This window comes from Thermobia domestica, chromosome 17 (genome assembly GCF_964235325.1).
Source record: "Thermobia domestica chromosome 17, izTheDome1.hap1.1, whole genome shotgun sequence".
Lineage (NCBI taxonomy): Eukaryota > Metazoa > Arthropoda > Insecta > Zygentoma > Lepismatidae > Thermobia > Thermobia domestica.
This window is the reverse complement of record NC_137470.1, coordinates 12,595,744-12,609,719: the sequence shown is the minus strand read 5'-3', so window position 1 is coordinate 12,609,719 and position 13,976 is coordinate 12,595,744. Positions and strand designations below refer to the sequence as shown.

The 13,976-nt window shown below is 36.0% G+C and overlaps 1 protein-coding gene across 2 annotated transcripts in view; it reads right to left on the bottom strand.

Moving 5' to 3' along the window:
* Positions 1-13,976, bottom strand: part of LOC145673897 (uncharacterized) — a 65,013-nt gene that overhangs the window by 24,923 nt on the left and 26,114 nt on the right. For both annotated transcript variants that reach the window (XM_081743701.1, XM_081743702.1), the window contains exons 2-3: positions 10,834-11,052; positions 475-642 (exon numbers count right to left, since the gene is read on the bottom strand). In XM_081743701.1, coding sequence (XP_081599827.1) covers positions 475-642; positions 10,834-11,052 — 387 coding nt within the window. The remainder of the gene's footprint in view (positions 1-474; positions 643-10,833; positions 11,053-13,976) is intronic.

Here is a 13,976-nt window from a genome sequence, read left to right as displayed (position 1 = left end):
TATGGCAAAGGAAACTGAAATTTTAGCAATTCACTTCTCTGACATCACTATTAAGAGTCCAGATGCTAGCCCAATGGACTATTGTGTTTCGGATTCCTAAACGGGTGCGTGTCCCATCCTCCAGTCCGCACCATCTCCGAGTTGTAGAGAATTGGTAAAGAGGGTTGGATGCAAGAGCCATGGTCCAGCTGCAACGCAGTCCCCTCTAATTGAAAGTCCGATGCAGAGCAATAGTCAATCAAGATGACCTGCAGATCAAACACAACTGATGGTGGAAACACGGCATTTCCTAGTTAGGTTACACATTCAAATCCGGCTCAATATAAGTGAATCAACCTTTGTGTTTGATGGCTGCCAAACGTTCATGGCTTCAACTTTCAAATACCAACCTCATGCATAGTCTGTCAGGAATTTCTCACAAAATTGAAATAAAAACTTTGACATTTTCTTAATACTAAATTTAACAAAGTTTACCTCACGCTGCACTTTATCAAGCAATGCAATCTTCTTTGGGTCGTTTAATCCGCTCAAGATCTTGTTTCGTTGCATCACCAGATTCTTCTCCAAGTTAAAGTTGTAATGAAAGCAAGCAGCAGTAGCCATAACATGCAAGAACAACTCCATGATCAAGGGAAGGTTGCGCTAGAAAATTAGAAATAATATGTATATAAATTTTCTGAACATACATATTTTCCATATAAAGTTCAATCCAATCAGTGTTTTTAAAACAATATCATCAGTTACTACTTTTATTTTTTTCTGCTTTTCAGAATCTGTAACTATTACGTCAAGCCTTGTTTCCATATTTTCCAACTAAACACAACAACACACTGAGCAAGGCTATATGATAAAAATATATAAAACCACAAGCACGTAACAGTTTCAACACACTAACTGTGTCTTCATCAGACATAGGGAAGGAGTAGAAATCTGATGAAAACACAGCTACTATGTTGAAACTGTTACGCGTTAGTGTGTTGTAGTGTTTAGTTTGTCAGAATCTGCGTGGCTAGGGTTTTGATGGAGTATTAAATAATGTGCTTTTTCTTATGTTCAAATAAGAATTATGGGCATATTAACATTGATATTTTATTAAAATTGCGTCAGTCACTGGAGTCATTGACTGACGTTGTTATAGCAAAATAAATATAGTTTCACAATACATAGATTGTTAGTGAAGCTTTAGTTTCCTATACCGATGTCAAATCATTTTCATTAGAAATAATATTACATACGATTTCATGCTCGTTCAGTCAGCGGAAGGAGGAAGGTGGTTTAATTCCAATCCTTGTTGTAAAAGGTGTCCATTAAAGAACGTAGCTTCTGAAATGCCTGCCATTTCTGTTCAAGTAAGTTGGCAACACTTAACGTTACATGATGTTTATCTCTAATAAGTTGGCAACACTGAATCTTACATGATTTTCATCCCTAATAAGTTGGCAACACTGAACATTACATGATTTTCATCTCTAATAAGTTGGCAACACTGAACGTTACATGATTTTCATCTCTAATAAGTTGGCAACACTGAACGTTACATGATTTCATCTCTAATAAGTTGGCAACACTGAACGTTACATGATTTTCATCTCTAATAAGTTGGCAACACTGAACGTTACATGATTTTTATCTGTTGTCTTTGTGGCTCCTAGTCACAGAGTAACGAATAACGCATAATCAAACTGAATACAAAATCTCTTCATCTAAACGATGGTGCTAGTCGTGTAGCTGTTGGTAAGCTACTTGTACAATCAGCGACAAAAGTTCTTTCCGTTTGATGAAATTAGTTTCGTAAATAACTTCAGATTGTAAGGACAATTTGGGTACAGTTTTTGAATCCAAAGATCCAATATATTTCAGTCAAAAAATTTTTTGTATCCCTTATATCTGGAGAACTTCATATAGTGTAGCCAAACCCAAACCATCACTTAACTCAGTATAATGTGCTTATTCCGTAAAAAAAAAAAAAAAAATACGAAAACTTGATTTAGGGGTCGTTCACAAATTTTGTGACCCTTGATCCAAAAACTAATTATTGGCCAAGTAAGCAAATTTTTAATCCCGTTTTCTGATTATTCCTAAAATCCTTGTTAGTAAATTAAATAGGGTGTAATTCTCTGTTAGTTCCAGCCGTACCACCGTTGTAACTTCAAGCGCTATCATCATTATTCCCAGAATAAATTTTACCAAACGCAAAGAACTTTTGTCGTTGACTGTACATAAGCGTAAATCTAAGAAGTTTGTATTCCCTTTTGGAACGTTAAAACTTGGAGCAAGGCTAGTTGAAGATCATAGTTTGTCATGGTCATTTTATTTGATTCAAAACGTAACAGTGTCAGTATTTCCTGTTCAAATTTTATACTCTTTAAGACTACTTGTAGTGTAACAGGTTAATTAGAAACTTTTTTCCTATTGTACTTCGATTTAAAATTTAATATCATTTGTCCAAAAAAATAAGCAATTAAAAAAAATATTACACGTAATTTCGTGTTAAGAAATCTTTTGTAAAATGTTAAAAATTGTTATACGAGGGAGGATTGGAAAGTTTGTGGCCTGACCTACAAAATTAGAAAATATCTCGATAAGTTATGTTTCATTTTTTTCACGTAATTGCTCTCGACCGAGATGCATTTACACCATCTCTCCGGTAACGATTTTATACAACTTTTTAAAAAAATGATTCGTGGAGCCCTACAAAATATCAAAGTACAGCAGTTTTCACCTCTGACTCCCAGAAAACTTTCTCAGGTTAGTAAACAAGCGAAATTCTGAGGGAGATCAGATCAGGCTAGCCTTCCTACTCAGGCTACGAGCTTTCCAATCCACCCTCGTATAAATTCTTCTGTAAATTCGCTTTATGGGCTGAGGACAGCTCAACTTACATAATGAACTTCCTCATTATGTAAATCTTGCATTGACAGATTTTTATCGTCTGAGCAAATTCCAATTTGTACATAAACCCAAATTTCTGGGTCAGTCTTTCAAGCGCGTGGCTCTACGTCATAGACACGGGCACTTTGGGTGACCTCAGCAAAAGTAATAGTATAAAGCCTTAAAATGCTTCCTGAATAGTATAATGTATAGCAAGATTTTGAATCATACGTTGTCTCCATGTCTCTCTAAAGACTGGAATTATGTCTTAAATTCAAAATCCAAACTTCTTTGTCAATATCAAGATCGGAAGAGTAACAATTAATATCAAGCAGCAGCCATCTCCGTGGACTTCTAAAATAAAGTATTTTTGCTAGGATTGTGCTCTAAGTGACCAAATTACAAAACATTTATATCAATTAAAAATCAGCAGGTATGTGCTTAATTAGAATCTGTCAACTGCCATGCATGCCACAACACATAAACACTTCACAGATAACACACAATAACAAATAAACAAAATCATTAAACTAATTATACATTAAGGCTTATACCTTTTAATACGTTTGAAATTATCATATTTTAATTCATGTCATAAAACTTACTATCGAAAGTATTAACATAATCATAGGTATTGACATTGTTGGCAGCTCATCTGTCGTAACTGAGTAGCTTCCATCCCCCACGGTCTTCGCTAACATCTTTATTTTCACGTAAGATTTTTCCATTTTGATATCATCCATTAATTGTAATTTCTTTCGCCTCCTCCTTCTTCTTTCTGCCGCCAAACCCTTTAGCACATCCCTCATGATACAGTTCCTTCTTAGCCAATGTCCCAACCAGTTTCTCTTCTTCTTTTAAATAATATCAAAAATTATTCTTCCGCCCCGAATCATTTCTAAGACCTTTTCATTCGTTTCCTGCTCGACCCAGCTTTTTCTCTCAATTCTTCTCCACAACTACATTTCGAAATGTTCTAGTCGGTTTTCTTAATTTTTGCGTAATGTTCATGTTTCTGACCCATACACTATAATACTCCACACGAAGCATTTTATGAGTCTTTTCTTCAACTCTTTATTCAAGGTCCCACAAAACAGACTTTTCTTCCTCCCAAAAGCTTCTTTCGCCATTCGTATCTTTGCTTTTGTTTCACGTTTGCACTTCATACCATCACTAACAATATCATCCAGGTATCGAAAACTTGTCACCTGTTCTATTTTCTCCCAGCAGCATGGCTTTTGTCTTTCTCACATTTATTTTCATCCCATGTGCTTCACAGCTCTTCCTCAAGTTTTCTAACAGCTTATTGATTTTCTCTTCAGATTCTGCAACAAGCGCCATATCATCTGAAAACTATATATACCTAATCATTCTACCTTCTACTGAAATGCCATCTTTATTATGTAGGTTCTTTTTTCACTATCTTTTCTAGATAGATATTAAATATTGTTGGCGAGAGACAGCATCCCTGTCAAATTCCCATTCCGATTGCACTCTTTTCTGTCATTGTCTTCCCTATTCTAACACTTATTTGTTCGTTCATAAGTTTCTTATGAGTCTTCGATCTTTCCATTCCAACCCAACCTTCTTTAGAAGTTCCAAGAACATCTCCCAATTCACGCGGTCAAAAGCCTTTTCTAGATCAATAAAAACCACATACACCTCTTACCCTTTTTTATAAACCTTTCACCGATCATCCTTAATAATCCAATTGCATCTTTTGTGCCCTTACCTCTCCTGAATCGGAACTGTTACTCCTCAACTTTCTCATTTGTTCTTCCATACAACCTTCAGAATTCGAAGCAAAATTTTTGCTGCATGAGATGAGACTAATAATAAAAGTATATTAAATAAATAATTATGTTTAAGTCACTAAAGACATCTCGCAAAACATCGCAAATAGTTTCGTAAATAACCCACAGTAGTAATATCTTTTGCTTAACACATATAAAGACAAATGCATGCACTTCATATATCTACTACAAAGGAAATGGTCGCAAGATTGCGAATAAAATGTGTTCATTTCTGTATAATTCCTTAAAATATTTCACTAACTTCACCTATTTTCATATTATTGTTCCGGAGAAAACAAGTGGATGGCTTTTGTTTCGTACTGCTACGCATAAATTCTACAAAATCAAGCTGTTCCTTGCTCCGACTGTCACAGGACGCAGCTTTATGTCATGTATTCAAGACTTCAGGGTTATCAGTAGAAATTTAAGAAGACATGACAGGTATTTCAGTATTTACGTAATTATACAACTTCTATAATCAAAAATGGTAGATTTTTTTTTTGTAAAAACAAAAATAGTAACACCAGATAATATTGATTTTAACTGTTGGTGGAAAGTTTTTATGCGAAGATAGTTTTTCCGAAGGAAATTAAGAACAAACTAAGAAATGAAAAAAAATTACTTTCACTGAGCATTTAGTGTCAGTTTGAATATCATCGTCATCATCATCATAGGTATTCTTCCAGTATTGCCAAGTCACTTGCCACAACTGAGAAGCTTTCATGTCCTATGTTCTTCCGCTAACCTCTTCGTCTTCACATACAATTCCTATGCTTTGATATCGTCCATTAATCGTAATCTCCTTCACCCTCTCCCTCTTTTTCCTGTCACTATATTCTCTATCATGTCCCTAATAATAAAATTCCTTCTTAGTTAATGTCTCAACCAGTTTCTTTTCCTCTTGTTAATAATATCTAAAATTCTTCTATTCTCCCCCACCATTTCTAAGAGTGTCGCATTCGTTTTCCGCTCGTCTCAGCTAATTCTCTCTATTTTTCTTCACACTCACATTTTGAAAGTTTCCAGTCGTTTTTCACCTTGCTGTGTAATATCCATGTTTCTAACCCATACAGTGCAATACTCTACACAAAGCATTTTTTGAGTCTTTTTATAGAGTTTGAATTTTAACGCACACAAAAGAGTGAACAAAAACATTAATGATTTTACCCGTCATACCTAGGATCAAAGATTTGGAAAAAGTCGATAGTGCATTTCTGGAGAGCAACATTTTTTTGTAAGAATAAATAATGCGCTGACCAATTGCTGCAGAAGAGTATGGCTCAAGGAAAAGACAATGTAACAAAATACTTTTTTTTTTTTTTTAAAAAAAATGTATATTTTACTTATGTGTCTGAGAGCATTTTATCATGCCAAAATACAAGAATATGAACTATGTTGAATTTCAGACTAATTTAAGAATATTAACTCACGAAAATTTATTTGTGTGTATTGATTAAAATTTATAATTTGTTAAAATACGTTGATGAGTATAGATTTTAAGCCATAACGTCACGATGAGTCAAATCTTTCTTACAATTTAACGTTCCACGATTATGCTCTTTATGCTACTGGAGACAGATGACTAACAAGGGAACATCTTATATTGATAGTAGCATTGTCCAACCAAACAATGCGCAATCGATAGAGAAGTAAAGAAAAGTGAGAAATCCAAAGTTTTACGGGCCGTCACCCAGAAACACAAGAGATACAGAGGAAAGAAGAATCTAGAATCATGTGAAAGTAGCAATGCAAAAGATACATTGGCTCAGAAAGAACTTCAAAATGATTAAAGTAATCAAAGTGACATTTATACTACAGATAGTAAGCAAACATTGTAAGCACAGACATGCTCAATAACATCATATGTAACGCAGTGTTGCTAACTGAGCACAAAATAAAGTTTTGTTAAATGGCACGGAACACAAATTATAACATCTTGAAAATCTAATTGTGAGTAGAACCTGTGAAGTCTTGTTGCACAGTGTTGCCAACGTTTGAGGATAAGCCTATATGAATTGCATTCCCTGGGCAAATGCCCCGAATCGACCGCCCCTCAGATCCGGCCCTGCATCTAGCTTAATGTAGGATTCCAACTACTACTATGTTGCAGAACGCTACAATCGGAAATCGAACATGTGCACCAGCAGCTATCCTGCGGACTACTTGGTCATCCAAGGGCATGGATCATTTCAGCTTATGTGCTGTGTTTTGGTGCTATTCTGACATTTTCCTTTGGCGAAAATGATTCGACACTGTGCTTCGTCCGTTAATGTTGCACTTCAGTGATTATATTCTTGATTGTGGTCTCATATTTTGATTTTAAGTAGTTCGAATCGTCTACTGTATGTACTCTTCTACATCCGAGATTCACATAGGAATTAACATAGGCTTATCTTCAACTGTTGGCAACACTGTACATCACGACTTCATAGATATGCTTCTATTCCTAATTAGATTTGCTAGATGTTTTAATTTGTGTTCCATGCCATTTAACATAACTTCATTTTGCGCTCATTTGGCAACACTGCATTACATATGATGTTATTGAGCATGTCTGTGGGTACAATGTTTGCTTACTGTATTGTGTGAATGTAATTTTGATTTCTTTAATCATTTTGAAGTTCTTTGTGTGACAGTGTATCTTTTGCATTGCTACCTTCACATGATTCTAGATCCTTCTTTCCTCTGTATCTCCTGTGTTTCCGGGTGTTGGCCACTAAAACTTTGGATTTCTCACTTTTCTTCAATCCTCTATCGATTGCGCATTGCTTGATTGGGAAATGTTACTATCAACATAAGATGTAAGGCAATGGAATGATGATAGATGAATTGGTGGAATGAGAATGTGGATGTAAACGAGAGTACCCCTAAAAACCCACAGACAAGATGTCATCCACAAACTGACTTGGATGGGGATCGAACTAGGGATCCCACGCACCAGAAGTAAGCACTCTGCCACTGTTGCACCGTGGTCCCTCACACGATGAGTCAACAAACTATGTAAAATTTTTGAAAACGTCCCTCATGATATAGTCCCTGCTCAGCCAATGTCCCAATCAGTTTCTGTTTCTCTTTTGAATTCCTAAAATTCTTATTTTCTCTCTCAAGGTTTGTAACATCCTCTTATTTGTTTCTCGTTCAACCCAACTAATTCTTTCCATTTTTCTGTGCACCTACATGTCAAAGATTTCTACTCTGTTTTTGTTGATTTTAAGTGATGTCCATGTTTCTGTCCCATATAATACAATTTTGTACATGCTTCTGTAATGAAGGGCTTACAAAATATAGTTTTCTTTCTCCTAAAACTTTCTCTCCACATTCCTTTCCTTGCTTTTATTTTACGTTCGCACTTCATATCATCACTAACAATATTACCCAGATAAAGAAAAATTGTCACCTATTCTATTTTCTCCCCTACACTAACCGATTTCTTCCAATCATAATGATTTTTTTTGTCTTTCTAACATTTACTTTCATCCCATACTCTTCACAATTCTTCTTGAAGTTTATTAACAACTTATTGATTTTCTTTACAGATTCAGTTACAAGAGCCATATCATCAGCGAATTGTTCTATGCCCTACCAAAATACGCTTTCATTATGTAGGCTCTTCTTGACTATCTCTTCTAGATAGATATTAAATAATGACGGGGAGAGACAATATTCGTCTCGAACTCTTCTTTCAATTGTACTCTCCTCTGTCATGTCCTCTCCTAGGCTCTTCTTGACTATCACTTCTAGATAGATATTAAATAATGACGGGGAGAGACAATATTTGTCTTGAACTCCTCTTTCAATTGTACTCTCCTCTGTCATTTCCTCTCCTAGGCTCTTCTTGACTATCACTTCTAGATAGATATTAAATAATGACGGGGAGAGACAATATTCGTATTGAACTCCTCTTTCAATTGTACTATCCTCTGTCATGTCCTCTCCTAGACTCTTCTTGACTATCACTTCTAGATAGATATTAAATAATGACGGGGAGGGACAGTATTCCTCTCGAACTCTTCTTTCAATTGTATTCTCCTCTGTCATGTCCTCTCCTAGGCTCTTCTTGACTATCACTTCTAGATAGATATTAAATAATGACGGGGAGAGACAATATTCCTCTCGAACTCCTCTTTCAATTGTACTATCCTCTGTCATGTCCTCTCCTAGGCTCTTCTTGACTATCACTTCTAGATAGATATTAAATAATGACGGGGAGAGACAATATTCGTCTTGAACTCCTCTTTCAATTGTACTCTCCTCTGTCATGTCCTCTCCTAGGCTGTTCTTGACTATCACTTCTAGATAGATATTAAATAATGACGGGGAGAGACAATATTCGTCTTGAACTCCTCTTTCAATTGTACTCTCCTCTGTCATGTCCTCTCCTAGGCTGTTCTTGACTATCACTTCTAGATAGATATTAAATAATGACGGGGAGAGACAATATTCGTCTTGAACTCCTCTTTCAATTGTACTATCCTCTGTCATGTCCTCTCCTAGGCTCTTCTTGACTATCACTTCTAGATATATATTAAATAATGACGGGGAGAGACAATATTCCTCTCGAACTCCTTTTTCAATTGTACTCTCCTCTGTCATGTCCTCTGCTAGGCTGTTCTTGACTATCTCTTCTAGATAGATATCAAATAATGACGGGGAGAGACAATATTCCTCTCGAACTCCTTTTTCAATTGTACTCTCCTCTGTCATGTCCTCTGCTAGGCTGTTCTTGACTATCTCTTCTAGATAGATATTAAATAATGACGGGGATAAACAATATTCGTCTCGAACTCCTCTTTCAATTGTACTCTCCTCTGTCATGTCCTCTCCTAGGCTCTTCTTGACTATTGCTTCCAGATAGATATTAAATAATGACGGGGAGAAACAATTTTCCTCTCGAACTCCTCTTTCAATTGTACTCTCCTCTGTCATTTCCTCTCCTAGGCTCTTCTTGACTATCTCTTCTAGATAGATATTAAATAATGACGGGGAGAAACAATTTTCCTCTCGAACTCCTCTTTCAATTGTACTCTCCTCTGTCATATCATCTCCTAGGCTGTTCTTGACTATCTCTTCTAGATAGATATTAAATAATGACAGGGAGAGGCAATATTCCTCTCCAACCCCTCTTTCAATTGTACTCTCCTCTGTCATATCATCTCCTAGGCTCTTCTTGACTATCTTTTCTAGATAACTATTAAATAATGACGGGGAGAGACAATATTCCTCTCGAACTCCTCTTTCTATTGTATTCTCCTTTGTAATATCCTCTCGTAGGCTGTTCTTGACTATCTCGTTTAGATAGATATTAAATAATGACGAGGAGAGGCAATATTCCTCTCAAACTTCTCTCTCAATTGTACTCTCCTCTGTCATTTCCTCTGCTATTCTAACACTTACTTGTTGACTCAAATATGAACTTCTTACGGGTATTCGATCTTTCCATTCCAAACCAACCTTCTTTATGATACTCACCAACAATTTTCAATTCACTTGGTCAAAAGCCTTTTCTAGATCAATTGAAACGTTCCACCATTATGCTCTTTATGCTAAGGGAGAGGATGATTAAAGCAAGTAGGTGATAATGGAAGAATTGGTGGAAGGAGAATGTGACAGAGAACAGGAGTACTAAGAGAAAACCCAAAACACGATGTTGTCCACCACAAACTTACTTGGCCGGGGATCCAACCAGGAACCCCACGCATCAGAGGTTAGCGCTCTACCACTGAGCCACCATGCCCCCTCTAGATGAATTGAAAGTCAATGCTTAGGAAATATTTGGTAGCGTAAGATTGTGGAAAGAAACGGAAGAACCCATAGAAAACCCACGGACGTGATGTCCACCACAAACCCACTTGATCTTACATCTAAGGTGAGCGCTCTACCACTGAGCCATCGAGTTTCATTGTGAATAGAGAAATAAATCTCGCCCTCACTGTGGTACAAACCTGGGACGGTGAGATAGGATTACATCGCCTGATTGACCACACTACTGCGTTCTAAGTTACAGAAGCAGACTAACAAATGCACATTGTAATAAAAGTATACTTCCTCAGAATTGGAAAACATGAGACATCTGCAAATATTTCTTGCTCAAAAGGAGTAACATTTCGACTTTTCTCTCTTCTGCTTTCTTAAAATTATTTTGACTTATTCTAAATTCCACAATACTTACGATGATTGCTGAGGTGCATCTATTTCTATTTCCAAGTACTCTTCTCTCCTCAGTGATCGGACCAAAAACAGCAGCGGTTATCCATGGAAGAAATATGAGTAGAGTTGCGTACAGCATAACGGACTGGTATGGAGTAATCTGATCGGCCAATGTCAGCATCTCAAGACCATAATTATACTTCAGTTCGATGCCCTTCACAAAGTAGATCAAGCCAAATATCTGAAACGAAGTAAAAAGAATTGTATTTTGGCTGCAGAAAGAAAAATCCAAGACATACGTTAATTTGGTCTCGAAGTAAAACTTCCTGCACTGTAAATATTTCAGCAAATCGAACGTCAGATTGTGAAATTGCACCATATACATTCTTGTAGGTACCGGTGTCAAATCTGCACTCATCGAAATGAAAAACAAACTCTATTTCAATGTTCAAGTAGATATAGTTTACAGGTTATAAATAAGGTCGCTTCAGTTTTTGTTTTGGTAGAAAATTTGATCACAAGGTAGCAGCACATGTGATCACGCTGGAGAAGTTATTGCGAATAATTCGAAAGTTTTATGTGTTAAGTAGAAGAAAGTGCAGCTATTGGGTGTGTGAATAATCATATGACTCCAAAAATTGTGACGTTTTGGAAGGATAAATTTCTACCCTTTTTGACATTGGTAGTAGTCAGATAAGTGAACAGTGAATGACAAACCGTTCTCATATGTCAAAGAAAGGGATCAACATTGTGTTGAATGGTAACAAAATGGGTTCTCTTAAGGCAGATTCACACATACTGTGTCGTGCCCATACCATTTCTTTTGCCATATTCCATCCATGCCATTCATACATACCATGACGTTCTGTGGTGTACTGCTTCTCAAATTCGTGTTGCTTCGGTGCTCCGAAGAAAGCCCAAAGATCGCAGCCGATGAGCTACGAACAGGCTGATTTCTCTTCAAGTCGGCCTGTCGGGACATGGCATGGGTATTGCACGGGCACGGTATATCACGACAACCAAATGAATTTTGAATGCCAAAGTCTCGAACGAAATTTTGTGTAACCACGGCATGGGAACGGCACACTATGTGTGAATTATCCTTTACAGTTGCTTGCCTATCGAATATTGGGCATCAGAGACATCGGAAACCGTGGAGTACCCCCACAATGTGGCCAAAACATGCCAAAAAGTGAAATGAACTGAAATCTTTGAGTTTTACGTCCCACGATTATGTCGGTTAGTCTAAAGGAGACGGTAATGAATGAAATGGTGGAATGAAGAATGTGGGAGAAAACCCACGCTCACGGTGTTTGTCCACCACAAAGTTCACTTGGCGGGGACTGGGATCGAACCCGGGACCCCAAGCACCAGAGGTGAACGCTCTACCACTTTTTTTTAATACTTTATTGTACTGTTATCGGTCGATTACATCAGAATCAATAAACAAACAAAAGTTGTACTCTTAGCAGCCAATTACATCAGAAAGCATAAACATACAAACATACAATGGACACATCAATAAATTGCTGCAAGAAAATTAGCAAACTTTTGTTTACGAATTGGAAATGCAATAGTGTGCATGCGTAACAAAATTTGGTGGATGTACAAAGTCACATTACCATTAAAATCATTACATAAAAGAATATCTATAGTATGGGACGTGATCCACAGAATTGCATTATGTTTAGTACAGGGATAAAATTTATAATCAGGAAATAACATTAGTGACGGACAAGTGATAGTAGAAGGAGTTGTTCGGAATATACGGGCAATAATTTTTTGATAGTAAGACCAAATTGTACCACTGAGCCACCGCGGCCCTTCCAAAAAATGCGTTCCTTGGTGTGACGTGAGTAGACACCGTCTCAAAGAACAAAAGAAAGAGAGTATGAAGTTCTGCATCGAACGTACATTGCATAATTCAGCATGATCCAAACATACACATCCATATCATGAAAACACCTGATAAGAGTCCAACTTACCAGCTTAATATGACGTTGGATCACCTTTGTATAGGCAATAAATGCTTGTGGTATCTGTTTAATAACCTCTACATGGTTTACAAATGAATGGAAGTTTCAGAAAGTTGCAAAATTATTCAAGGTATTCTCTTATCTTAAATAACCTTTCAAGTCCTTACGAGAAAATTCGTTCACACAACACACTTTTTGGATCAAAATATCCCAAATATTTCAGGCAAAAAGAATTTTTGTAGGCCTTATATCTGGAGAAGTACATGAAGTGTAGCCAAACCTAAACTATCCCTTAACTCAGTATGATGTGCTTATTTCTTAAAAAAAAAAAAAAAAAAAAAAAAAAAAAAAAAAAAAAAAAAAAAAAAAACGACAACTCGCTTTAGGGGCGGTTCAAAAATTTTGTGGCCCCTGATCCAAAGACTGATTTCTGGCCAAGATCACAATCTTTTGATGTATTTTTTATCATTCCTAAACTTCTTGGCCAAGATTGCAATCTTTTGATCCATTTCTTGGATGATTCCTAAAATTCTTGTTTCATGTTCTGAGGGCAAGAACAAATTTCCCAAATAGCATGTATTAGAATATCTATAATTCTATGTAATAAGAAAACATTTTTGGATTTGCTTTGCATGGAAGAAAAATAAAAGAAAAGAAATGCAAGGCGTTTGCAATTATCCGAGTAATGATAATAATTTTACAACTCTGATTTTGAAAAGAAACAAATATGTGTGTATATATTGCCATGTATCTTATATTACTCATCGTGAATTAGGTTTTATAAATATTTTCACATAACTTTCAGTGGTTAATATATTAAGTGCTGTTTATAAGTTGTGCATTTTCTCAAATATAAATCAACAAAACAAATAATGAGATGTTTTTTTAAAAATGATATATTTTTGTAACTAATTTATTATAATTCATCTATTGAGAAAATGGAAACTAACTCGATGTACGGTTCCTAGAAAAAAGCGAAATATTTATTTTCAGAATAACTGGAAAATAAATTAACAATTTTAAGTACAGTTTTTTTACACGTAGAGAGCATAATTGAATCAGTTAATGTAAAAAGGGCTTCAATCAAACAAACTTAGATTTGAGAAAAAAAAAAAGAACTTTGTAATTTTGAAACTATAAGATCAAAATAAACCATTTTTTGTTCCGTGTGAATGACAGCATTAATCAA